Here is a 24,376-nt window from a genome sequence, read left to right as displayed (position 1 = left end):
GGATGTTGAGGAATGGATTTGATGGTGGCAGCTGAGACTTCAGATTAGCGGTTCAATGGAGTCTCAAAATGCTCCTTCCAACATTGCTTGAGGGCTACATTGTCCTTAAGATGGGTGGAGCTGTTCTGGGATCACAAAGGCCATTTGAACTTGGCCTGCAGATGGCTTTTGTTGCTTGAAAAAAGCTTCTCATGTCACGTTGATCAGTTAAACTCTGGATCTCCATGGCCTTTGCTTGCCACCACTGATTCTTGATGTCATGTAGCCTTCTTTGAACTACAGCTTTAAGGCAATGGTAAGTCTATCATTTTTGCTAGTTAGAGGGTTCATTTTGCCAAGCAAAAATGTGCTTCTCTTGATGAATAAGTGCTAGGATTTCTATGTTGGTCTCATCAAACCAATCTTGATGGCAGTGAGTGGAATATCCAATTGATTCAGCACATGCCTTGTGAATAATGGTCTTGAACTCCTCCCAATGTGTTTGGATGGCACTGATGTTGTCAGGTAGGTCAGAAAGACTCTCAGTGAGGTGTTGTTGATGAGTCTCATGACTAGCATGATTTTGAAGTGCCTTGATGTTAAATCTCTTTCAAATTCCTTTTGGTTGTTTGGAATTCTTTTCAGTTGTTTCAATTGTTGAGGTGCAAGCCGCATGTTCATGACTGATCTGACTAAACGATGGTCTGTCCAGCAGTCATCCATACATTTCATGGATCATGTAACATGGACATCAGTACAATCACAGGCTCAGACGATGACATACTCAAGATGATGCCAGTGTTCAGAACGTGCGTGTTTCCAAGTGGTCTTATATTTGTCCCTCTGTCTAAAGATGGTATTTGTGATATCCAAATCGTGCTTCACACATTTACTGAGGAGAAAAATGCCATTAGAGTTAACTTTCCCCCCTCTTTTCTTCCCAATGGTGCCTCTCCAAAGTTCGGGATGTCACCCAACTCTTTCACTGAAGTCACCCATGAGAATAAGACTGTCTTCCTTGGCTATGGCAGTGAGAAGTGCATTAAGAGCACAGTAGAACTGCTCTTTGCTGTCTTTGGCATTACCAACTGCAGTTGGTTGGTGAAATCTTGGTTTAGAACTAATGACCAATTTGGGGTTTGTGCCCTAGTTATTTTAACAGCCTGCCCTGAGGTTGGTATCCATGCTTTTGTGCCACTCTTGGGAACATCACAGCATCCCAGCTAAATTAGGACCCAATTCTGCAAGGTGCTGAGGGCCTCATGTGAATTTCTGAGGATGAAAACCATGATCCTACGAACAGTTAAGCACATGCTTAACTTTAAACATGAGCAGTTATGGGACTACTGTTATGTAAAGTTAAGCACATGCATAAGTGTGCGCTGGATTGGACCTTAAGTCCCATTGATTCATTAGCATTCTAATAGAAAACTCCTGCAAAATATTTTCAGTTAATGAAAATAGTTATTGAGCGTCAATGTATGTAGTTCAGTTTTCACTGTCAATGCACTGTAAGGTGCAGTTTTAAAAACAGCCAGTGCTCCAACTGTGAAGGAAAAGAAGGGGAACTCAGACTACCACCTAGCAAAGCACATGCTTCACTTTAAGCATGTGGGAAGTCCCATATAATGGTACTTCTCTGCTTCATTTCCACAGAACTACTCAGATGTTCAAAGTTAGGTACATGATTAAATACTTTGCTAGAGCAGGGCCATTATGCTACAGTGAAGGGCTGAAATGGGGACTGAAACACAGGACCAAGTAAAAACAGGCATTGCAGGTGCAATACAACTTTGAATTCCTCTTGTCCAGTCCTTCCACTTTGCTTTTCTGATGCCATTTCCTTTGTTCTTTCAATATTTGGCAGTGCTTTTACCTTGTTTTAGCAGTACAGTATTTTTATAACTGGTGAAAAGTGCTAAGACTTAGTTCCTGTTGGATGGGAGTCGGTGGGGCAGGGGAGTGGCGGAACTCAGCTCCCACTCCGTTTGGAGGAAACTCCTCCGCTGAAAGGCCCACACAAGGTGTGCCTGGACTGTTGGGGAGGGGATGTGAAAGCAGAGTATTTGTGCAGGGGTGCCTCTGCACACTCTGTACACCAGGGAAATGTACTTTGTGCCAACTATGCACGTGCTTCTATGGAGGAACTAGAATAGTGGAGATACGGAAATAGCAACCGAATTTGCACATATGTAGTCCAATGGCCAGTGTTGTCTGCACAGGGGTTCCACAGGCAGAGCAGTCACTACTAGAGGTGGGTGAAGTTTTGGGGGAAATAATTTGTTGAAAAATTCAGTTTTTGTTTACTAGAAGCTAGTCACCACTTCCATACAGGGCTAGCAAACAGCCTGTATCCACACTGTATAACCTATAGCCTAGTAGCTAGGGCAGTTGCATGGGACGTAGGGAAACCCACATTTGAATCCCTGGTCTGAACTAGGGACTTGAACATGGAATTTCCCCTAATGACTAGGCTATTCTAGGGTGAGCCGCTCTCAGGTTCTCCTGTTGAAGTTGTTCCACGTTGTCAAAATACTTAAATATACATTGAGCCAAAAAGATAGAGAGTGAGAATAATTCTGGAGCCTGGTGATCAAAGCACTCAGCTGGGAGGTAGGAGATGTGGATTCAAACCCCTCCTCTGAATTAGGCTGAGAAAAGATCACACTACCATCTTACAGACTGGCCCAGTGGCTGTGTTGCAGCCCTGCATCTTGCCTTTAGGCTAGGGTGTGTATCCATACCCCTATCCCTCTGTTGGACAGTCAGCAGCATAAAGCCCCATTACTCCGGCTCTATGTGGGATTTATGATCATCATTCTTTGAGTATTACAAATACCCATGCATCATTAACATCTCTCCCTGTAAGCCATGCTCCAATAGAGTCTGTGCAAATAAAAGTGCCTGATTATCAGAATTAGCTGCACTCTATATCTTCATAAGAATTTCAAATGGCTATTGACTCAGATTCCAACACAAGTGCATGCATTTATGCAAATCTATATCCTGAATAATAAAGGGATACATACAAAATATTTTCAGGGATACAATCTTTGTGACAAAACATGGATGATCTTTTAGTGCAGGTAGAGAGTCGTTTAAATATGTTTTTAGCAAAAACCATGACTGGAATAGCTCTGTCGTACACAGACAAACCAAAATATACAAATGAAACATAAGCATTGTGTATTATGGTATTTCTGATTCATTCCTTGCCATACAGAGGAGACATCAAAGATTCAAGAAGAAGACAAAAGAGATAATATCTCTTTAATATCCATGGTAAGATTAAACAATTTAAATCACTTACAAATGTTGCTGTTTTATTTTAGATACATATGAGCAAACAGAATATTGAGGCTGTGCACAGAAAAGATAGAAGTAGTATGATTGTTGGGAATAAAAGAACCCAGAGGTTATTTACCTGGGGATAGGGCTGAATAAATTGAAGAGTTTTTCAAAAAAGATTTTTTGTGTTTTAGGAAACATATGGAACATTCTGGAAAAGAGGAGGAAAAAAATTATTTTGTTTCAGGCTTTTTCACCCCATTTCTCTTCCTAAAGAGAACAAAAACCTCAGAAGGTTCCAAAAGCTTTTACATCATGAATAAATGGGGTTCTTCTCTCTCCCTGTTTGCATCCCAATCCACTTGACATAATTTCACCAACAAGACTTGGTGTCATTGAAAAAAATAATTTAGAAATTTTATCAAGAATTATATATAATGTGGTTATTATGTTTTGTACAACTGTTTACCATAATCACTGAAACTATCAAAAAAGGATTTGGTTGGGCTAGTATCAATACAGTGCAACTGACAACAATTTAAAAAAAAAAATCACATTCATTCTTTAGCTCTTTCCTGGTTGTGATTTGTAGATTACTTGCTTTTTGATGGACTACAGTAGAAAATGGCATGAAAACCCTAATTAGTAGCTGCAAGTTAATGTCATTCAGATGCAATTGTGTTGCATAGTCCTGCTGAGACCACTACAGTTTCTACTAGGGCTTGGAACCTGTGAAAAGCAGAACATTTGTAAAGTCTGTCGATGGACTCTGTAAATCCAGCAATCCCTAGAGATTAGGAGTCACTACTTTTTCCTTCCGTCTCTGGATTTCCCAACATGGCGTCGGATGATATTTCTCCACCTTCTGCTTCTTCATCTAAAAAGACATATGTACATGATAAAACACTCAGCACATGCATTCTCATGCAAAGGTTTGGCTATTTAATGGAAGATAAATATTTACGGATTGTTGCTAGTATCAACTGGCTCTTAACTACCACAGTAACAGATGTTTTAGCAAAACCACTAGACAGGTAGAATAGATAGATTAGACCGATAGGACTTGCATCTCATTTTCCAGCAGCAATTCCCTATTGATGCTGAGCTGCTTGCCCGATGCTTATACTGATCAGTGCATATTTGGTTGTAAGAATCAAACGGGAGATAATTCTTTTGATTTTTCTCTGTTATTTTCAAAGATAGGAAAGGATTTCACATTTTGGAGTGTTGCTTGGTTGCAGGCAGAGAATGTTACAATTTATGGGGATGCCAGTTATGACTGACTTTCCTTAGCACTGAAATGCCTCAGAGAATCCTTTACAAGATGAAGATTTTTTATCTGATTTAGAAAGTTCACTCTTTTATGGACTGGGTTAAAATAGAATGCCAGTGTATATCTTCTGATGTATTATACTGCTAATTCTTTACTACTGACTAAATAAACAAGTAAATGTAAGGTGCCCTCTGTTTTGTTTTCTCTACTGTTCAGCAACTCTTTCTAAAACCATTTTATCCTTTTTTATACACCACATGTGGCACCACCATTGAAGACAACGGGATTTGCACACACAAATCTAGGGCAGACTATGGCTTTTAGGGATCTGTTCAGACCAGGTAGCTCTGATTTAAGCACACAGTATATGGCTGTGGAACCCTCTGAGTCTTATGCAGTTTGACTGTCAGGATCTAAAGGGTAAATTTTCAGCAAGCAGCACTGGGAATTTGCCATAAAACTACCATTAGCAAGAAGAAGAAATCTGTATCTTATATCCAACAGAGTGAAAATATGCAACTACATATCATCCCAGAGCCAGTGCTCCCTGAGCATCACAAGGTCCATTCTGCAGGATTTGGACCAACTGCTGGAGGTGCTGAACCTCCTCAACTCTTAGGGAAGTCAGTGGACGTTGAGAGCGGCACCTTCATGAGTTGCTTAGCACCCTGCAGACCTGAGCTGCTCAAGCTCTCATCCAGCTATAAAGAGCTCTCTCTAATTCTAGGGTGACTGTGTTGACAGCTAATTTATACTCTGTGCTCTTAGCCTGCATTGATTAGCTGAGCAAGAAGTCATACTGAGACCATCTGCCAGTAGGTAAGACTTTAATGAGCTGACCACTAGTTGATTCTCCTCCAGGAAGCCAGTTTCCAGGCAATCCCAGAATGCAGTAACTCCCACAAAGGGGAGGAACCTGAGAGTTAACTTGATGTGCTCTTTACAGCACATGGACACACTACAGACTCATAGATGCTTCATATTCAAAATCAGCATATGCAGAGCCCATCCTTTTCTCCATGTGGAAGGACAGATCCCATTCTTGGCTTTTCACCAGTTTTGCAGTGGTTGATGGCATCCTGGAGAAAATGTAAAACTTATGGCCCACAAGCATTAAGAAAGGACAAAACAATTTGCATAAAGTACCCAAGATCATCACCCACATTTAAACCCAAATTGAATCTCCTTTCAGGAGAAAGTATGGCTTGCTCTGAAAAATAAAATCATTACTCTCTGCACTCTCTCTTCCCGGCTGGGAAAGAGGCTGTTCTTGGAGTATTTCTGGCTCAACAATGTAGGAATTGCCAGAAACCTCGTAAAAAAAACCTTTCCTTGTGAAATTTCCAGCTCTGTTTTACAGACACAAGTGCAGACAAGGATCCAAACTTTTGGGTACTTGAACCCCCAAACTTTCTGGGCATTGTCTTGGTCATTGCCTTGTCATACGTTTACTTTCCAACAGTGTATATGGGCTATAATCTGTTGCATACTTCAATTTTGATACCTCAAGAATTCTCAATGGGTTTATGTGGCATTTACTAGAATGATACAGAACGTTTCTGTAGCTAGTGTCAGGGAAACCCTTTGAGAACTCCCTGCTCATACGGCACCCCTAAGGTCAGACTTCAGTTCCATCCCATGCACACTTCCTGTTCCCTCATTTTCACTATTGCAAATTACTGATATCAAAGACGGAGGATCTAAAACAGCTCTCTTCAGAAATAGCACTGGCCCATTTATACAACAGTGTCAAGAGCAATTGATGATTCCTTGTTCTCCATTGTTCTTCAAATGTCTGCAGCTTACATTCATGTGAAAGAAGCAGCACAATTTGCTGGAGCTACTGTATTTCTGTTTTATGTGTTCTTAATAATAGATTGGATGGGCACCACGAGTGGATGATTATTCTGTCTGGAAGGCTAAATGCTCATGTCATTTTGTGTAATGCCTTGGCATGTCTTTTAACAAGGCTTTCAGTCTTTCATGTTCATTTTTACGTGGTAAAAGATTAAAGGGAGAGGTTCTGTGCTTTAAGAAGCACTTATTTCCCCCCAATGATTACGTTTTCCAGAGGTTAAAATGAAACAAATGGGATGAATCTTTCTTGATCTCCCTTTGTTTTGTTTGCTCCGTTTTAGTCAATAGAGTTCTCTCTCTCTCTTAAGGGAGATTGTTCTGAACAATATAAAGCTTAATATTTTTCAAACCAATGAATATTTTGTTAAGCTTGGTTAATGCCGTATTTCCACCGCTCCAGCTCCAGCTGTGAATAACAGCCCCAATCTACGTTGTTCTTAGCAACATCCCAGTCAGTAATGGAAATAGCTGCTCCCCAGTGGTGTAGTGAAAAAAGAAGGGAGTAAACGAACCTAAACTCTATATTACCCAAATGAGAAGTTGGTAATCTCCATTTACCCTCATTACATTACTGCAGCTCCCTTTCCCCCAATCTGAGCATTAAGGGAAGTGTGCCAAGCTCAGAGAAGAAAGGTTTATTACTTGTGAAATAAAACCGTATACACTGACCAACATAAATAATTCTCATTATAATATGTATCAGGAATGTGGTAGAGTGGGTATGTCTGTCTTAGGGTATGACTACATTGCAATTAAAAACCCATCGCTGGCTCATGCCAACTGACGTGAGCTTGGGCTAAGGGGCTGTTTAATTGCAGTGTAGACAATGGGGCTTTTGCTGGAGCCTGGGCTCTAGGATCCTGCGAAGTGGGAGGGTCCCAGAGCTTGGGCTGCAGCATGAGCCTGAACACTTACACCACAATTGAACAGCCCCTTAGCCCAAGCCCCTCAAGCCCAAATCAGCTGGCACAGTAATGGCAGAGTAGACATACCTTTAGTGCTACAAGTACTAAATCAGCCTCTTTTCTAATGCAAATGCCTGCAGGGAGATGCTAAAATATCATGGTGAAAAGTTCCAGAGGGGTAGCCCTGTTTGCTGTATACAGCAAAAACAATAAGAGTTCTGTAGCACTTTAAAGACTAACAAATTTAATTTCTGCAGACATAAGCTTTCGTGGGCTGTAACCCACTTCATCAGATGTAAGGAATAGAAATCAGATAGGGGGTCTATATATATATATATATATATATATACACACACACACACACACACACACACACACACACACACACACACACCCCTAAGGTTAAGGAACAACAATGGGGAAGTTTGCTTATACCTAACTTCCCCATTGTTGTTCCTTAACCTTAGATGTGTGTGTGTGTGTATATATATAGACCCCCAATCTGATTTCTATTCCTTACATCTGATGAAGTGGGTTACAGCCCACGAAAGCTTATGCCTGCAGAAATTAAATTTGTTAGTCTTTAAAGTGCTACAGAACTCCCGTTGTTTTTGCTAAAATATCAGTTTCCCTAGAGGTCTGATCTCGCTCTCACTCAAGTCAAGGGGAGTTTTTCCACTGACCTTAGGACCTGATTCAGTTCCTATTGTCCGCCTTCACTGTTGTCAGACTCTCAGGGCTCCCAGCACTAAGGCCTCTATAGTCTCCACTGCCCTATCTCAAACCTAAAGCAATATCTCTGGACCGCCTCTACTGTCTTTCCTTCTAGCTGAAGCTATCTGGGAACCGTCATCAATTATCTTTGAGAACTCATGGAAGACAGGTGAAATTCCAGAGGACTGGAGAAGGGCAAATACAGTACCTATCTTTAAAAGGGGGAACAAAGGGGACCCAGGCAATTACAGACCAGTGAGCTGAATTACAGTACCTGGAAATATACTAGAACAGATTATTAAAATAACCGATTTGTCAGGACCTAGAGAATAATAAGGTTATAAGGAATAGCCAGCATGCATTTGTCAAGAACAAATCATGCCAAATCACCCTCTTTGACTAGGTTACAGGCCTCGCGGACAGGGGGTAAGAAGTAATCATGATATCTTGATTCAATAAGCATTTTGACACAGTCCCACATAACATTCTCATAAGCAAATTAGGAAAATGGGGTCTACATGAAATTATCATAAGGTAGGTGCACAACTGGTTGAAAGACCATAATCAAAGAGTAGTTATCACTGGTTTGTTGTCAAATTGGGTGGGCGTAGCTAGTAAGGTCCCATTCCTCAGTCCTGGGTACAATTCTATTCAATATTTTTATTAATGACTTGGATAATGGAGTGGAGAGTATGTTTATAAGATTTGCAGATGACACCAAGAAGGGAGGGATTGTGAGCACTTTGGAAGACAGAATTAAAATTCAAAATGACCATGACAAATTAGAGAATTGGTCTGAAATAAACAAGATGAAATTCAGTAAAGATGAATGAAAAAGTACTTCACTTAGGAAGGAAAAAAATCAAATGCACATCTACAAAATGGGGAGTAAGCAGTTAGGTGGTAATACAGCTGAAAAGAATCTAAGGGTTCTAATGGATCACAAATTGATCAACAATGTGTTGTGTGTCAACAATGTGATGCAGCTGCGAAAAAGGCGAATATCCTGGAGTGTATTAACAGGAGTGGAATATGTAAGACATGGGAGATAATTGTCCCACTCTGCTCAGCACTAGTGAAGCCTCAGCTGGAGTACTGTTTCCATTTCTGGGTCCCAAACTTTAGAAAGAATATGGATAAATTGAAGCAAGCCTAGAGGAGAACAATTACATAAGGTTCAGAAATTCTGACCACTGAGGAAAGGTTCAAAAACTGGGCATGTTTAGTCTTGAGAAAAGAGTATGTTAAGAGTTATTGTAGAGAGGATTGTGATCACTTGTTCTCCATGTCCACTGAAAGTAGGACAAGACGTAATGGGCTTAATCTGCCACAAGAGAGATTCAGGATAGACAGAAAATTTTTCTAATTAGAAGGGTGGTTAAATTCTGGAATAGGCTTCCAAGGGAGGTTGTGGAATGCCCATCATTGGAGGTTTTCAAGAACAGGTTGAATCTGTCAGGGAGGGTCTAGGTTTACATGGTCCTGCCTCAGCACAGGGGGCTGGATTTGATGACTTCTCAAAGTCTCTTCCAGCCCTACATTTCTGTGATTCTTCTTTCTGTGCTCATCTGTCTCCCCCTCTACTTCACAATTGTTTGCTCTTTAACTTTATGTTCTCCACACACATACACCCTACATTTCTGATTCTTTTCCCCCCTCCGTCTAGTTTCAAGCCAGCAGGTGTCAAGTTGATACCTTTTGGTTCCTCTAGTCAAGTGCTTTATATTCCTGTGGGATCTGCAGAGAAATGGTCTGCCTGTTCATTACCCTCTCACAATTGCCCTATGATCCTGCAGTGGGTTGAGAATATCAGTAATAGAACCTCAGAGAGAGATTACACTGCAGAGATGATGACCATGGAAGATCAATGATAGCGACAGATTCTGTCTTTGAGAGCACCAAGGGGCCAGAATCTATCCATAACTTCCCAGCTGAGAATCCCCTTGGGTTGAGCAAACACTCAGCTGGGGTAAAACTGGCGTAGTTGTCTGCTCACCACCACTTCTCCACCCTAGCAGAGGAGGACAAAACATAACATCTCTCTCCTCCACAAATTCTCAGCTGAGAGATGCAGATGGTCTCCTGAGGATGACAGTCAGCTGTAGTAAACTGCTAGGGTCACCAAGGGGTGACTAATTTATTCTTGGGTTGGGGCCAAAGCTGCTGTCGTTTGGGTATTGGGGTGCTGTAAGTGGCTTCCTGACATCTGCCGTCCTGTGCTGAGAAGACTCCAGTGTAGGAGAGAATCTGGCCCATCGTGTGTTAACTGACTAACAAGATGATCAGTGGCACAACAGTGTTGTGGTGGTGGTTGGTTTTTTGTCGTCGTCATTGCTGCATGGGTTTGGAATTCCTCTCATAATTCTTGCTCCTCAGCCAATGAACGGCAGGCATAAGGGTGGATATGGCAAGGTTAGCTGAAGTCTGGTGTAAAATTAACTTTTCCCAATTAATGGGCACAGCTATCGGCTGCTTTGGAAAACAGAGGCAGACTTAGTTCTAGTGAGAGAAGAAATTATACCATAACTGAGAGAAGTGGTAAAAGTTTTGAGAGAAAATGGAGGATAATTGCATGAAATCCTTAGTTCTCACCAACTTGTAGGCATTACCTTTTGACACAGACAGTTCAGCTAGTTTGTGTGGCAGGTCTGAAGTCCCAGCCCCGGCTGCAGCCCCAGCAGGAGAACCCAGAATATCTGGTAAGGCATTTCGGCGACCTGCCCTTCCCGAAGCTGCAAAATCTGTGATCACAGGCTCCACATCAGTCATTTCTGACTTCTCTCTTCATAGCAACATCTGTAGATAGAACACACACCAAAGAAAAAAAAAAATCTTGTTACTTGACAATGGAAGGCAGTCAGCTTCTGAACAATCAGGTGCCAATGGCTTGTGAGAAGTGACTAACTAGTGCTTTCTTAATAAATGTTACATACTTCAATACCCTGCTTCCATTACTTTATCTATGCTGAGAAAACATTTCACTGTTCATTTCCTTCTCTTTCCATTTGTACTTTAGCAGCACAAACACAGATTAGCATAATGGATAGCTCTCAATACCAACAAGGCACCTATAAATAGAGGCAGCCTTTCTATGAGCCACTTGCATGTGGTTTTTTTGGGTTTTTTTTGTGTGTGTGTGTGTCTGACCTGATCTCTTCTTTTCTCTCTCTCTTTTTACGTGGTTTTACCAGATTGTCACTTGGAAGGGAATTGAAACTCTGCTTTGCTATGTTGTCTTTGAGGAGCAATCAGTGGGTTTTTTATTATTTATCATCATCATCCTTATTTAGGCTGAAACAAAATCTTTCCACAGCTGGAGCAGGGGGTACAGAGAGAGCTCTGTGCTTTGGGTCTGACAAAGAAATCAACATAAAACCTCACAATTCCACAAAGGTCCTTTATCCTACAAGTACAGGTACTTTTACTTTGCCCTGTGCCAACAGAAATACTTCTGTTAGGTTTAAATAAGACGTTGTCTCTTACAAATAATTTCCTTTAGTAAATAGAACCAGTATTGCCCTATCTAGAAGCCTGCTTCAAAGCCCATTGAAGTCAGTGAAAAAGCTCCCATTGACTGCGGTGGGCTTTGGATCACGATTTAGAGGACTGAGTGAAGTTATTTGCATGCAAAAGTGTTTGCAGAATCAGGCCCTAGAATACCAGCTGAGGCGGGAGTGTTTGTCCCCAAAGGGCTGGCGTGGAGGGGATAGTGTTGCAAAGTACAATGTATATGTATAGTTGTAACAATTACAAACAACAACTGAAGTTAATAGCAACACAACAATTTCTTGTAGTATCTCTTTAGTAACAATAAGAGTAATCAATCAGATAAATATTACTTTAAATGGAGCAATTACTATTTCCTTTTGGGACTTTTGAGTGTCTTATTTATAAATAATATGTTCAGTACTTTAAATAGGAAGAGGAGAGGAGGCATGGTCTGAATGGAAGAATTTTTGGGTTCTTACTCTGACATTTTTCATGGCAATTGTCCCTATTTAGAAGAGTTTTTTTTTTTTTTTTTTTTAAAAAGGAAAATATAAATCATGTTGCTACTCTGTTTCTCCTGTCTAGACTGTTGCTCATGTTTCATTTCTATAGTGCTTTTCACTTGAGAAGCACAATGCATTTTACAGTCACTAATACAGTAAGCCTCAGAACACCCCTGTGTAGTAGGTAAGAGTTAGTATCGCTGTTTTCTAGATGGAGAAACTAAGGCAGATAGTGATTAAACATGATTTACTCAAGATCACACAGGAAGTCTGTGGCAGAGCCAGAAATAGAACCCATATCACCTGACTCCTACTCCTATGCTTCAATCACAAAGATGATTCTTCCTCCCTTCTTGTAAACTTGCAGGAGTTTAGCTCCAATTTCAAACATAAATATCATAAATGTTCTAAATTCATCTTTGCATTTGTCAGGAGCTAAATATACTTTACAATAAATGGGAACCCCTCATGCCAACAGCAACAGCCATGAGCAAACTGTTTCACACCACATGAATGTGTAAACGAACCACTCTATTTAAACAAGTGCAGCAACTGTATGGTTATGGTTGGTGGGCTAGTGGAACTTTCCTGCCCTACATGCAAATGATCACATGTTCAAATCCTGGCGAATCTCTCCCAGATATAATTATCCATTTAATTTGTTAACCTGACAAGAAATGCTGAAAGGAGAGAGATTATGTACTGTATATATGTTTTTCATCATAAATATTTGTCTGTGTTTTTACTTACTTACTAGAGGAGTTCTGCAGTTGTTGCTCATGTGCTCAGTCTCCTCATGACAGCAAGGAAAGAGAGGCTGTAAATCAGATTTCTAAATAGAAAAGAGCAAGATTGTAATCAGTGTCCTCCTTAGCTGTTAAACTTTGTTATTTGTTCCTGGTGCCCAGCCCCCAGTGCCACAGCAGCTCCAATCTCTTTGGATCTAGCCAGTCAGGTATTGTGGTGGATGTAGCCAGTCTAGTGTTGTTCCTTTTTGACTGCTGTTTATTTGAAGATATGCAGCGTTGTTGTAGCTGTGCTGGCCCCAGGATATTAGGAAGACAAGGTGGATGAGGTAAGAACCATTATTGGACCAACTTCTGTGGGTGAGAGAGACAGGCTTTCGAGCTACACAGAGCTCTGTCTGAGCTCGAAAGCTTATCTCTCTCACCAGCAGAAGTTGGTCCAATAAAAGATATTGCCTCACCAACCTCGTCTCTCTATTTATTTAAAGATGCAGTTCACTGGCACCTTTGTCCCCTTATATGATTTGTGTACTCTTCAGTATAGGAACCTCCCATCTCCAGCATCTACCTTCCTGTATGATATAGTTTGCCTTCATCCACTCTTCCTCTCAATTCAAATCTCAGCTGAAAACCTCTTTTCTCCATTGCCCCTCTCCCCCTTCTTCTCCCTTGACACAGTTTATCTGACTAATTGTATTCTGGAATTCTGTGTTCTGGAACATTTTGCACTCCTTTTACTTCAATTTAGATTTATACATTCAATAAAAATATACCTGGCCACTGCCCTAGGCACTTTTGAGAAAGACTGAAAAAACAGCCCCTCAATGTCCACCAAACCAGCAGCCTGGTTTTATGGCCACTACTGAAGTTTAGCCAGCCAAAAATACCCCATCTTACCCACAACCACCACCACCACTCACTGCATTCCCTCCTCCCTTTCCAGCATTGCTGAAAAGTCAGTAGATTTAGAAAGGGAGGAGTGAGCTAAAAAGTTTAGTGCCACCCAAAACATCCTGCCTACAGCCCGTCTTTTAAACCCAGGGTGCTCCAGCTCAGACTCCTTCTCTAATTGCAGCTGTGGTTATATGGCATGAAGAGAGAGGTGGTCTGTCAGGTAGGCAGACCCTAAACTTTATAGGCCAAAAGCAACACCATAACTCTGCTTGGAGATCAACAGGCATGTATGAAAGACTGTATTCAGAATAACAATGCATTGTATTGTGTAAAAAAGCTCATTTTTTTCATATTGTCAGGGTTTTTTTTCCCCCCTAACTCTCTTACTATAATGCTTTCTAGGACCCACATCCTGCCCTTTCTATGGTGCCTTTGTACCCCACCATTGTACTCGCCTGTATAGGCAGAACTGGGAACTACTCTGTCGACATCTATTGTAACCAAGCATCTGAAAAGATTTGGTGTACCATAATGTCCCAGTTTCAATGTATGTGAGGGGGTAGGAGATGGTCAGTTACGGTGTAACCCAGGTAAAATGTCATTGCTGTATATATCAGAAGGTTAAACAGGAATACTTTGGATACTTGGACAAAATATTGACAGGCAAACAACCAATGTAATTTTCTTTTTTTTTTTTTTTTTTTTTTTTTTTTGAAGTGAGATTGCTGGCTTATTATTACTTAGATGCAGGACTTCCTGTCAGAGGCATATCCACCATGACTGTCTCCTGAAAGAAATGATGAGTCACAGTAGCCAACAAGGGCTTGATAAAAGCAAATGCCAAAGAGAGAAAAAATTAGTTTCCTGGAAGTCAACATCACAGTCACTCTTGGGATCAAGAATAAAGTGTTTCATGGTGAATGGGAGCAATAGGTACTCCGACCCATATTCATTGTCAGCATTGCCTCTCTCTCACTCTGTCAGGCAGCAGACAAATCACTGATACATGTATTTTTGAAGGCTTTTTCTCCCACTCTTTCTCCTGAATGCAAGGCTTACTCACAGACACATTACTGTGGTTATTCTGCTTGGGAGGACAGACTATTCCTCAGGAAACATCATAGTGCCTGACATTGATATTGCTGCCAGTTCACACAAGAAACAGAAATAAAAAAAACATCCCAGCTTGGTATTCTTAGACACGTCTACCTTTTCTAAATATTTGTACCTGGTTCTTAGGCAAATAGGTGCACTCTCTGTGCACCTTCAAAGAGAGAGTTATATTTGTTAACACTGTAATCTTTTGAAGGTCCATTTTTAAGAAGCCTTCCTGTATCAGAGAACTACACTCGAACATCTGGAAATGATAATATGTAATAAGTAAGAGTTACTGGTCCAGAGCCATGCTAAGATTTATTCTATATCTCAAAGGACTCTCAATGCATGTCAGCATCAGTTAAGTCACATTTTGTTCCTGAAAAGCTTTTCTTTGTTTTCACTTGTAAATAATCATAATATTTTGTGCTCTTATAGCATTTTTCTTCAAAGATCTCTGGCTACAAGAGGGTTTTCATGTGACAGCAGCCTAGGCCCCTATTAAATGATATACTGCCTACAGTGCAAATGAGAGGAAAACGACACCTTCTTTGCTATGTAATTCCTGTATTTTCATAACCTCTTACGTTGCAGATACACACTGATGGCATTACTTCCTACTCCTAAGAATTTCTTCTATACTTGGGACTCCTTCATAATCCATGCTAATGCTATTGCTGGTGGGAAGAAGGAAACATTCTGAAGAGCTTGCCACCACCATTGTGTCTCCCGCCATACAAGGAGTCTGCCCTCAAATATTTCAGTTAGACTGTTCCCAGAAAAAAACAATGAGAGTTCTGTGGCACTTTAAAGACTAACAAATTTAATTTTTGTAGGCGTAAGCTTCCGAGAGATTCAGCTCACTTCGTCAGATGCAGAGTTCCCAGAAAGTTTTTCTCAATTCTTCATTGTTTCTGGACACCAAATTATTTATAGCTCCCAAAAACTCTTTGTCACCTGAGACCAGTAAGGCAGCTGCAGATGATGGCTAGCCAACCCCTGCCACTGAAACTTCACCACTGGGTCCATGCATCTCACTGTACTTGCCAATGAATGTCCTGACCTTAAAAATAGGCTGATCAGTCCAAAATGCAGCAGCCTGGCTACTAGGCAACACCAGCTTCGACGAGCTCATCGACCCCAGTATTCTGTCCTCTCCAGACACCCCATAGAAAACCAACATATTGGCCTTTTTCTTTAAGGCCCTCCATGGCGATGGGCCGAGGTGTGCTCTCACTAAGGGACCAAGACTTCCTTGAGTAGTGACATTCCACAGGAATCATTGTTAACTGTTAACTTCAAGGGTGAAACTCACAAGAGTAGGGGAGAGATCATTCTCAGCAACTGCCCAAAGTCTCTGGAATTCCCTTCCAGAGGAGGAAAGAATGACCTCATGGCCCTTAGAAATAAATGTAAAACTTATTTTTTATCCTAATCTTTGCACAATACCACCAGAGCAACAACTAAGAAAAGAAGAGAAGAGGATGAAGAGAAGCTCTCTCACTCACACTCACACAGAAAAAAAACCTGTCAATTACTTTCCAGTACCTTCCTTTAGAGGAGGGAGAGATAGAGCCCATTTGTTGGGCACTGATTTGCATGAGTTCATTTTGGGGAGATATTCAGCTATCTATGGTGATGGCTGCCTAACAGGAACCTAGATAGATAGATACATGGATAGCACCTTTCATCAGAGGATCTCAGTGTGATTTTCAAATCATCAATAAAACTCACAATACACTGGTAAGGAGAGCATTGGTGCTATTTTACAGATGGGTGAAGGAAAGCACAAAAAATGTAAGTGACTGGCACAATATCATACACTGAGTCAATAAGTGAACCCATGTGTCTTGAGTCCCACTTCCCTATGCTGACCACTAAACAACATCCTGCACAATAACTAACACACAGAAGTGACTCATCTTACAACACTGCAGACCACAGAAAGGTTAAAGCAGAAATGAAAATAAAAACCTCAGCCTGGATTTCCCCCCATCCCTTTAGTTCCTTAATGAATGACGACCGTCGAAGCAAGAGCTGGTTTTTGACATGGCAAAATGAAAAGCCACATGGCTTCCCCACATCCTGAGTGCTGGCCACATGGGCTTCTGCACACCACTTCATGTCTCAAAGAGAATACACAAGTGCTATTCCTACACAATAAGACTAAATTACAGCCTGCATCATCCTTTTCAATCCATTTACAGTGAAGCAGCATGTATGAGTTTTTCCACAACTCTTGACATATTCGCGGTCTCATTTGGTTATTCTGGTTATTTATGAATCTGGGGATAACACTTAAACCTTTGTTATTTGTACTCAGTTTTTCATTCCTTTGGCTCCCCCTGCTCTGTGAAGCTTGGTGTGTTTGTGTTCCTGTTAGGGTCTTACGTTCTGGACCTGACACTTACTTGTTATGACATTCATACACTGTGCAATTTCCAGCTATAGGGCTTCTTTTGGATCTACATCCAAGCTGGTGGAATGCACTTCCATATGATTCTCTTAGTATTTTTACAGTCACACTTAAAATATATGTTATTGTTGGTTATCGTCCCATCTTCTCAGATAGATTACAGCGAGCAATATACCTGAAGCCTTCAGCTACAGCATGTCTCCTCAGAAACACTGGCTACTGTGAACACATCAGACCTGTCTTCTGCTCTCTACACTGACTTCCACAGAATTTCAAATCAAGTTCAAACTCTTGGTACTTATCTTCAAGGTGCTGCAAGATCTGGGCCCAGGGTATCTAAAAGAATAACTAAAATTCTGGGATGGAGACTGTGGTCAACAACTTTCACACCTCTGGCACATTGGAACTTTCTACCATAAGGAGAAAGCTTTGTGCAGGAGACAGTTCCTTGTTGGCTGGCCCAAGACTGTGGAACAAACTCCCCCAGGTAGTAAGGATTATCACAAATCTCACCACCTTCTGATGTAAGTGCAAGGCACATTCCTTTGATCTGGCTTTCTCGAACGTAAGTACACAGAAATGGGTGTGTGCATGTATTGTTAAAAAAATCCTAAACAAAGCACTCCACTGCATACACCACTCCTCCATCGGGAGAGGATGAGAGAACAAATGCATGACAGATGTTTGGTTGTGTTGCTTAATGCACTAATGGAAGATGCACAGATACTACAGTGATAAGCATGGTATAAAAAACCCATACAGAATGGAATTGATTGAGTGTGGGTTGTGTGGTTGCTATTTGGTTCACACAGCACTCTGATACACATTAAAGTTACTTTATACAATAGTAACTGCCCAGCTTTTCCACTGAAAAAGAAGAAATGGAGGGAGGCATGAGGCTGCTAATTGTATCAAATGATTGTCAGCAAGTAAAATTTAAGCTAAATACAGAGACATTTGCTGAAGACCATTGATGCTGGGCGAGAAAGCAATCACATTTCACATGATTTTGTCAGAGTACGAGCAGTGACAGATAAGAGCCTTAGTCATATCAACAAGTGAGGTAATGCAGCTAGAGAGGAAAACAAAACAAACAAAAAGATAAAGCCTATTGTATCTGCACATGGCTGAAAGAAAATCAATCACATCCATACCCTGCTATAAAACAAAATTAAATGCAGCAATGAACCGAGCCAAATGCTGTCTCCACTGTCGTGGCCATTCACCTTTACACTGTTTCCGTTCCCTATTGAATAAGTGGCATAAATATATAATGTGCCCCCTGTGCATGTATCATGGATTTATAGGAGCTGTGCTATGTTCCCAGGCTTTCAACTACCTCCTGGCAGTAACTCCATTAGCCTGTCAGAACCCAAGAGTCCACCCAGAATACAGGGTGAGCTCTGCAGCTCTCTGCATCCGAGACTATGCCTTTGGGCCCCAGCATCCCCATTTCTCGCTGTGGCTCCCTACAGCGACTCCAACTGAGATCAGACTCCTGAGAGAGGTTTTACCCTCTTAGAGAGCACTGCAACCTAGCAAGTATCTGTAATGACTCCAGGCAGCCTTTTAAAACAAGGAGGCATTTATTAGCCAACAGGAGTACAGCATATGACAATTCTTAGATTAGTATGGAAAAGTCAAGCTCAAGTGGGAGTCCAATATTAGTAGAAGAAATAGCCACACACTTCTATGCTTCTCTGGGAGCCATTTTGGCTCCCTGACTCTGTGTCTCTCTGTCTGTGGGCCGGTTCTTAACAGCCACCTGACACCTCATTCCTCTGTTCTCTTGGCCCCAGTCTGCTGTGTTCACATGTTCAGCCTGCTTTGGCTTCCCACTCATTAGGCATTTATGCCCCAGTCATTGATTCCTCCACTGGTTCTTCTGGGACCTTCATTCATATGTGTTGATTCCAGCCAGCTCTTGTTAAAGTATCTGGTATCAAACCAGACAGCACACAATACTTGGCCATGCCTTGTTCCCCTCTTGCCTAGGAGAAGCCAATCCATTTATACTCAGTGTACAGCAATACAAAAAAGGTGGATAAACTGAGGCACACGTATGGATCATAAACCTATTCCCCAAAATTCCTACCTTCATCACAGCATGGCACACATGCATCCTCACTACATTCATGACCCACCTCTTACCTGATTCCTATGGGAAACTTGCTGACGGGCAATGACAAGCTTTAGGATTTAATTTGGGAATCATATGCATGTCCTATGAAATCGGCCAGATTTACCAGCATATTCTGGATGCTATAGCCAGTCACCTAAACTAGGTTTATGCCTGTTTTGCATTGCTAGAGCAGGACAAAGCGGCTAGAGTTTACCACTGAATTTGGCCTTATATATATTGCGTTTATTTAGCTGTAATAGTATACTTATGTGTATGAATGTGTAAGTGTGTGTGTATATATATATATATATATATATTTTGTGTGTCTCAATCTGTTTATTTGTCTGTTGTTGCATTATGAGCTCCTTTGGGCAAGGATCGAGCCTTCTTTTCTGTCCGGGAAGTGTCTACCTAGGATCTTGTGGATGCTGTCCAACAAAAAAAAAAACAAAAACCAATAAATACATAATCCAGCAACTAGTTATACCATAATTAGATTTCTTATTGCCGCCATTCTCAAATTAGTTTACTCCATTTCTGGAGGAAAAAAACCCTACCAATCAAGATGTTCCACTGTATATAGTTTTCTCCCTTGATGTGACAGATGTTAGTCATGTCACTTACACCCAGATCCACAAAGAGACTTGGACATTGCACCACTGTGTGTCACAGAGCCTAACTTTTAGGTACCTAGAAAATCAGCAAAACCACACTGAGATCTACAACATCTAAGTTAGGCAACTTAACTCCCTGTACAATTAAAGGGGAGAGCTAAGCAAAGCCACAAAGCCAGCACACTAGGCTGGGAGCCACCTAAACTAGCCAATGGGAGATGCCGATCAGAGGGGGTGGAGAGAGGCACCTAAGTCTGGGCTGCAGAGGGGTACCTATCTCTGCTTGCAATCCACAAACTAGGGTGGAAATAGACATTCACCCAAGTCACATGAATCACAGCCTAAGTAGAAGCAAAATAGCTATTTCAATGCTAGATCATCATGTTTAAAACAATATGCCGGTAACTGGCCCAGCATGCCCACCCACTGACATGTAAGCCTGAGGACTCAATCACAGGTAGGGTCCACAACCTCAAGAAATAATGTGATCTCACCTTTTTATTAACTGTTCTTTTTATTTAAAACCCTGGCTGTCATTTGCTATAGTTTTTCAGAGGATAGAAATTATTTCATAAGCATGGCACATGCTGCACATACAACGATCTGTAATCCTACCTACAGAGTCATCACGTACCTGGCTGGCAGCCCTAAACAAACATCTAATGTTCCCATCACAAAACCAGATAGCTCCCCCTGTTCATTGATGGATGAGGTCCTGGTCAGATAGAAAAGACATTATGAAAGCATGCTGAGCCACACACCTGCTGACGACTGTTCAGAACTACATGCCCCAGCAAACTGCACGGCTGCCGACCCAGGGACACTGATCTTCCATCATATGAGGCACTATGAAAGGCTATCCAAAATTACAGACGGATGTGCTGCTGGACCTGATTGTATTCCACCAGACTACTCAATTAAAAAAGGTGCCTTTGAAACCAGCAGGCCTCACCTTGCATCAGCCATTCTTAAAAGTGTTGGCTTTAGTGCCAGAAGAATGGAAGATGGCATCATAGCGTCCAGTACAAAAGTAAAGGATCTCGCTCTGAAGGCCAGCCTCATTGTTATTGGTCCCTGGAAAGGTCTTTGCTCAGATTCTCCTAGGTGTGATGCAGCCACTCCTTAAAAGACATCGTCACGCACAGTAATGAGGTTTCACTGTTGTGTAGTTGACAATGGATGCTGTCCTTACACTCCAGCTTCTGGCTTAGCTGCACTGAGAATTTAACTGCCCACTTCACGTGGCATATATGGATAAAAAAAAAGCGGCTTTTGATTCAATCAACAGGTCAGCATTTTGGCTCGCACTAAAATGAGTTGGCATCCCAGATGTTCTGCTAAATCTGGTGCATGATCTTTACACTCATACTGGTGCAAAAATGTGTTGGTTCATAGCTTTCACTGCATTTCTGTGTAACCTCAAGTGTGCAGGTAAGATACATTCTTGCCCCGGCACTATTCTGTTGAGGTATCAACTGGATATTAAGACTTGCTGCTCCACAGAATCAAGATTGATCAAGAAGTGTTCACCAACCAAGACTACATTGACAATGCAACCTTGCTTGTGGAGAAGTAAGATATTTCAGTCCCGCCTTCCTATGTCTCTAAAATGCCGCCTACACTACGAGGTTCAATGTCTCATGGCAGAAGACCAAGGTCAAGAATCTCGGAATTGGGGCATCAAACCCCCAGTGCAGATGGGGTTGAGTACTGTGGAGAGCGTTGATAAGTTCATCTATCTAAGCTGCAATCAGGGTTCAAATGGTCTCAGCAAACTGGACATTCTTTGATGACTAGGTCTAGCCACCTCCTGCATGAAGACCAGGTCTCGCTTATGGATGCAAAAAACATCTTTGCACTGAGACAAAGTTTGGGATGTGTCAAACCTCTGTACTATCTGTATTGCAATGCAGGTCAGAAGGCTGGACCCTCATACAGGCAGACTTAGAGCAACCAGACACATTCCATATGTGCTGTCAGTGCCAAATCCTACACATAAAGTGGTTTGACTTTTGTAAAATGTCATAATCTCACTGAGATCTGGCCTTCCTTCAATGGCTCATTATATTCAAAAGTGGTGAGGGGCATGCTCTTTGGCCATGTCGCCAAGATGTGCAAAGACACCTAGCACACTATGTTCTCAAACTATCCATTGACACTTGGAGAGGTGAACTTCCTGATTTGCCTGGTGCCACAAGATTGGGTGCGCTTAGGGCCACCCCAGAGATTCAATGATTCACGAGATTGAGCCAGATCTGGGAACTTCTCTATGCAATGCCTGGTGCAATGCTATCAACCGTGGTCACTTTCCCTAGCTCAGTTTGTCCGCAGTAGACTATGCATGTTTGATGCTGCTGATACACCTGCTGCCATTTCACTTTCTTCTCTCAAACTAAATATACTTCTTGTGAGAGATGCTGGATTCATAGCCCTAATAGTGAAGTCTTCTATTGATCAACAGAACAGAAAGTAGCAATCCAAGCTTCTGTATTATTGTGCTTCAAATCTGCTCTGCAGAAACTACCTACAAGGATGAGAAGGTATTTAATTCTCCACAGTGCACCCAGTCCTTGCCCCATCTTTATCTTGGGGCTTCCTGCAAGACTCTCAACTGTGACAGTATGTTTAATGAAGTGGATGTCTCTCCATTATGAAATGGACTGAGAACATCAACTCATTTCATGTTGGCCACCAAACAGCCATTAGAGGGCAATGATTCTTGTTTACTGCCAATCTAACTGGATCTGAACTACTAACCTGGATATGAAAGCCTCCATATCTCATTACTGAGCTATAAAACCTTCAGATTGATTTTTTTTTTTTAAAAAAACAAACAAAAAGCATGAACCCTAAAAGGCACTTTATTCTTTTAATCCTTTAAGTAGATCAAGCCCAAGTTCATGCCAGATAAAATTTGACAGTAAGACCTATCAGATTTATGGTCCCCAGTAACAGACTGTTGGGTTTTTGTTTTTGTTTTTTTTAAGTACTAGAATGAGAATTCTCCGTCCACTGATTCAAATAACATAAGTCATGTAGGAGTGGGTTAATAGACTTTTTAAAAAGTATAATTATGGGATTGTAATTATATTTTGATCATTGAAGATATTTACTGTAGGTTAGTTGGTAATACGGAGTATATAGCAAAAGTATATGAAGTATTTATTATATTGTTGTTGCTCATGGATATTTGTTAAAAATATAGGGCCAAATTCTGCTCTTGGATACTCTGTTGTAAATCCAGAGTAAATCCACTGAAGTGAAAGGAGACATTTTGGATTCACATTGGCTCAAATGAGAGCAGAATTTCTTACATAGCGTTGAAGTGTTCTCTTGTTCTAGAACCTGATTCAAAGCCCATTGAAGTAAACATCAGAGGGCTTTGTATCAGGCCTGTATACCAGTTCCTCCTTTCTCTTATTCTGGGCCCAATTCTACTTACTAATGTGGCAGTTCTCATGTTCAGCCACCTTTACAATCACGTCCTTTTAACGCCCATTTGTTCAAAGAGAGATAGGGAGGAGAGAATCTTTTCAGTCAGGTGTAATATTTTGTGTCTTGTTAAGCACAGTAGATGGATATAGGTGTAAGTAGATCTATTGCAGTAGAGCGCCAACTCTGCTAAAGAGTGAGCAGTACTTTTGGTTCAAAATTCTCCTTTTCTTATTCTCATACCAGCATAGGGCTGGCATACTGAAACGGAAGCCCCTAGCTGCAGACCAAGAATTATTCACAGCAGTTATTTGGTGAATAATTTTGAACAATGAATAGATTTGATAAGGGACAAGAATTTCATTGAAAAAGTCACAAGCTGTTCTCAGATAGTTTGAGGTGGAATTTCTCAAATATACCGTTCATTATCAATTACTCACCCAACTCTAAGGAGAACATGTAAAGACTGGCAAGCTAAACCATTTCAGGTTGTTACAGTCCAACAACATAAGCATATGGATGACGATTTTTTTAGGGCAGCAATCTGCTTACACCACCTTGTGGTATAAATTAGTTTATAAATCAAAAGCACTTCTAAATTTTATTGTTGGGCCAAATTTCATGAGAATCCACTTTATGGATAAAGGTGTTTGCTACAATTAGTAATCCAACTAACTATATTGGTGTTGCTGGCACTTGTTACATTAATGGTTCACAAATTCAGTGCGTCTTCATCATCTAGTTATAGCCTTCTGTTGTGCATCACTCCAATCTCTACAACCCCCTCTCTGAATTCATCCTCTGTCTCCCCTTTTTCCATGGCAAACTTCTTGTCCTCACTTTGAAGGCCCTGCAAAATTCTCTCCATCCCTAATTATCTGTTCTTGTCTGTTGCAAACCCCACCCCTTCTGCTCCACTAATGATATAGGTTTCACTATCCAATTTATCTGCTTCTCCCATTAATAGCTAAAGAAATCATTTGTCGTTAGGAGGATAGGGCATTGGACAGTGATCCTGTCATTTGATTTATGTTGTAGAATGCTAAATC

General features: G+C 41.2%; 1 protein-coding gene across 6 annotated transcripts in view; it reads right to left on the bottom strand.

Moving 5' to 3' along the window:
- Window positions 1–2,846: 2,846 nt before the first annotated feature.
- Window positions 2,847–24,376, bottom strand: part of PKIB (cAMP-dependent protein kinase inhibitor beta) — a 92,690-nt gene continuing 71,160 nt past the window's right edge. For 3 of the 6 annotated variants that reach the window (XM_067546675.1, XM_067546676.1, XM_067546674.1), the window contains 3 exons: window positions 12,759–12,840; window positions 10,626–10,812; window positions 2,847–4,144 (listed from right to left, as the gene is read on the bottom strand). In XM_067546675.1, coding sequence (XP_067402776.1) covers window positions 4,062–4,144; window positions 10,626–10,785 — 243 coding nt within the window. In that variant the 5' untranslated portion in view covers window positions 10,786–10,812; window positions 12,759–12,840 and the 3' untranslated portion in view covers window positions 2,847–4,061. The remainder of the gene's footprint in view (window positions 4,145–10,625; window positions 10,813–12,758; window positions 12,841–24,376) is intronic. The other 3 variants (XM_067546678.1, XM_067546680.1, XM_067546679.1) reach the window with 1 other exon arrangement.

This window comes from Emydura macquarii, unplaced genomic scaffold (genome assembly GCF_026122565.2).
Source record: "Emydura macquarii macquarii isolate MOO-44397 ecotype Brisbane River unplaced genomic scaffold, CSIRO-AGI_Emac_v2 contig_1146, whole genome shotgun sequence".
In the NCBI taxonomy this organism is placed as follows: domain Eukaryota; kingdom Metazoa; phylum Chordata; order Testudines; family Chelidae; genus Emydura; species Emydura macquarii.
Note: the sequence above shows the minus strand (reverse complement) of the source record. Positions and strands in the feature narration are given on the sequence as shown.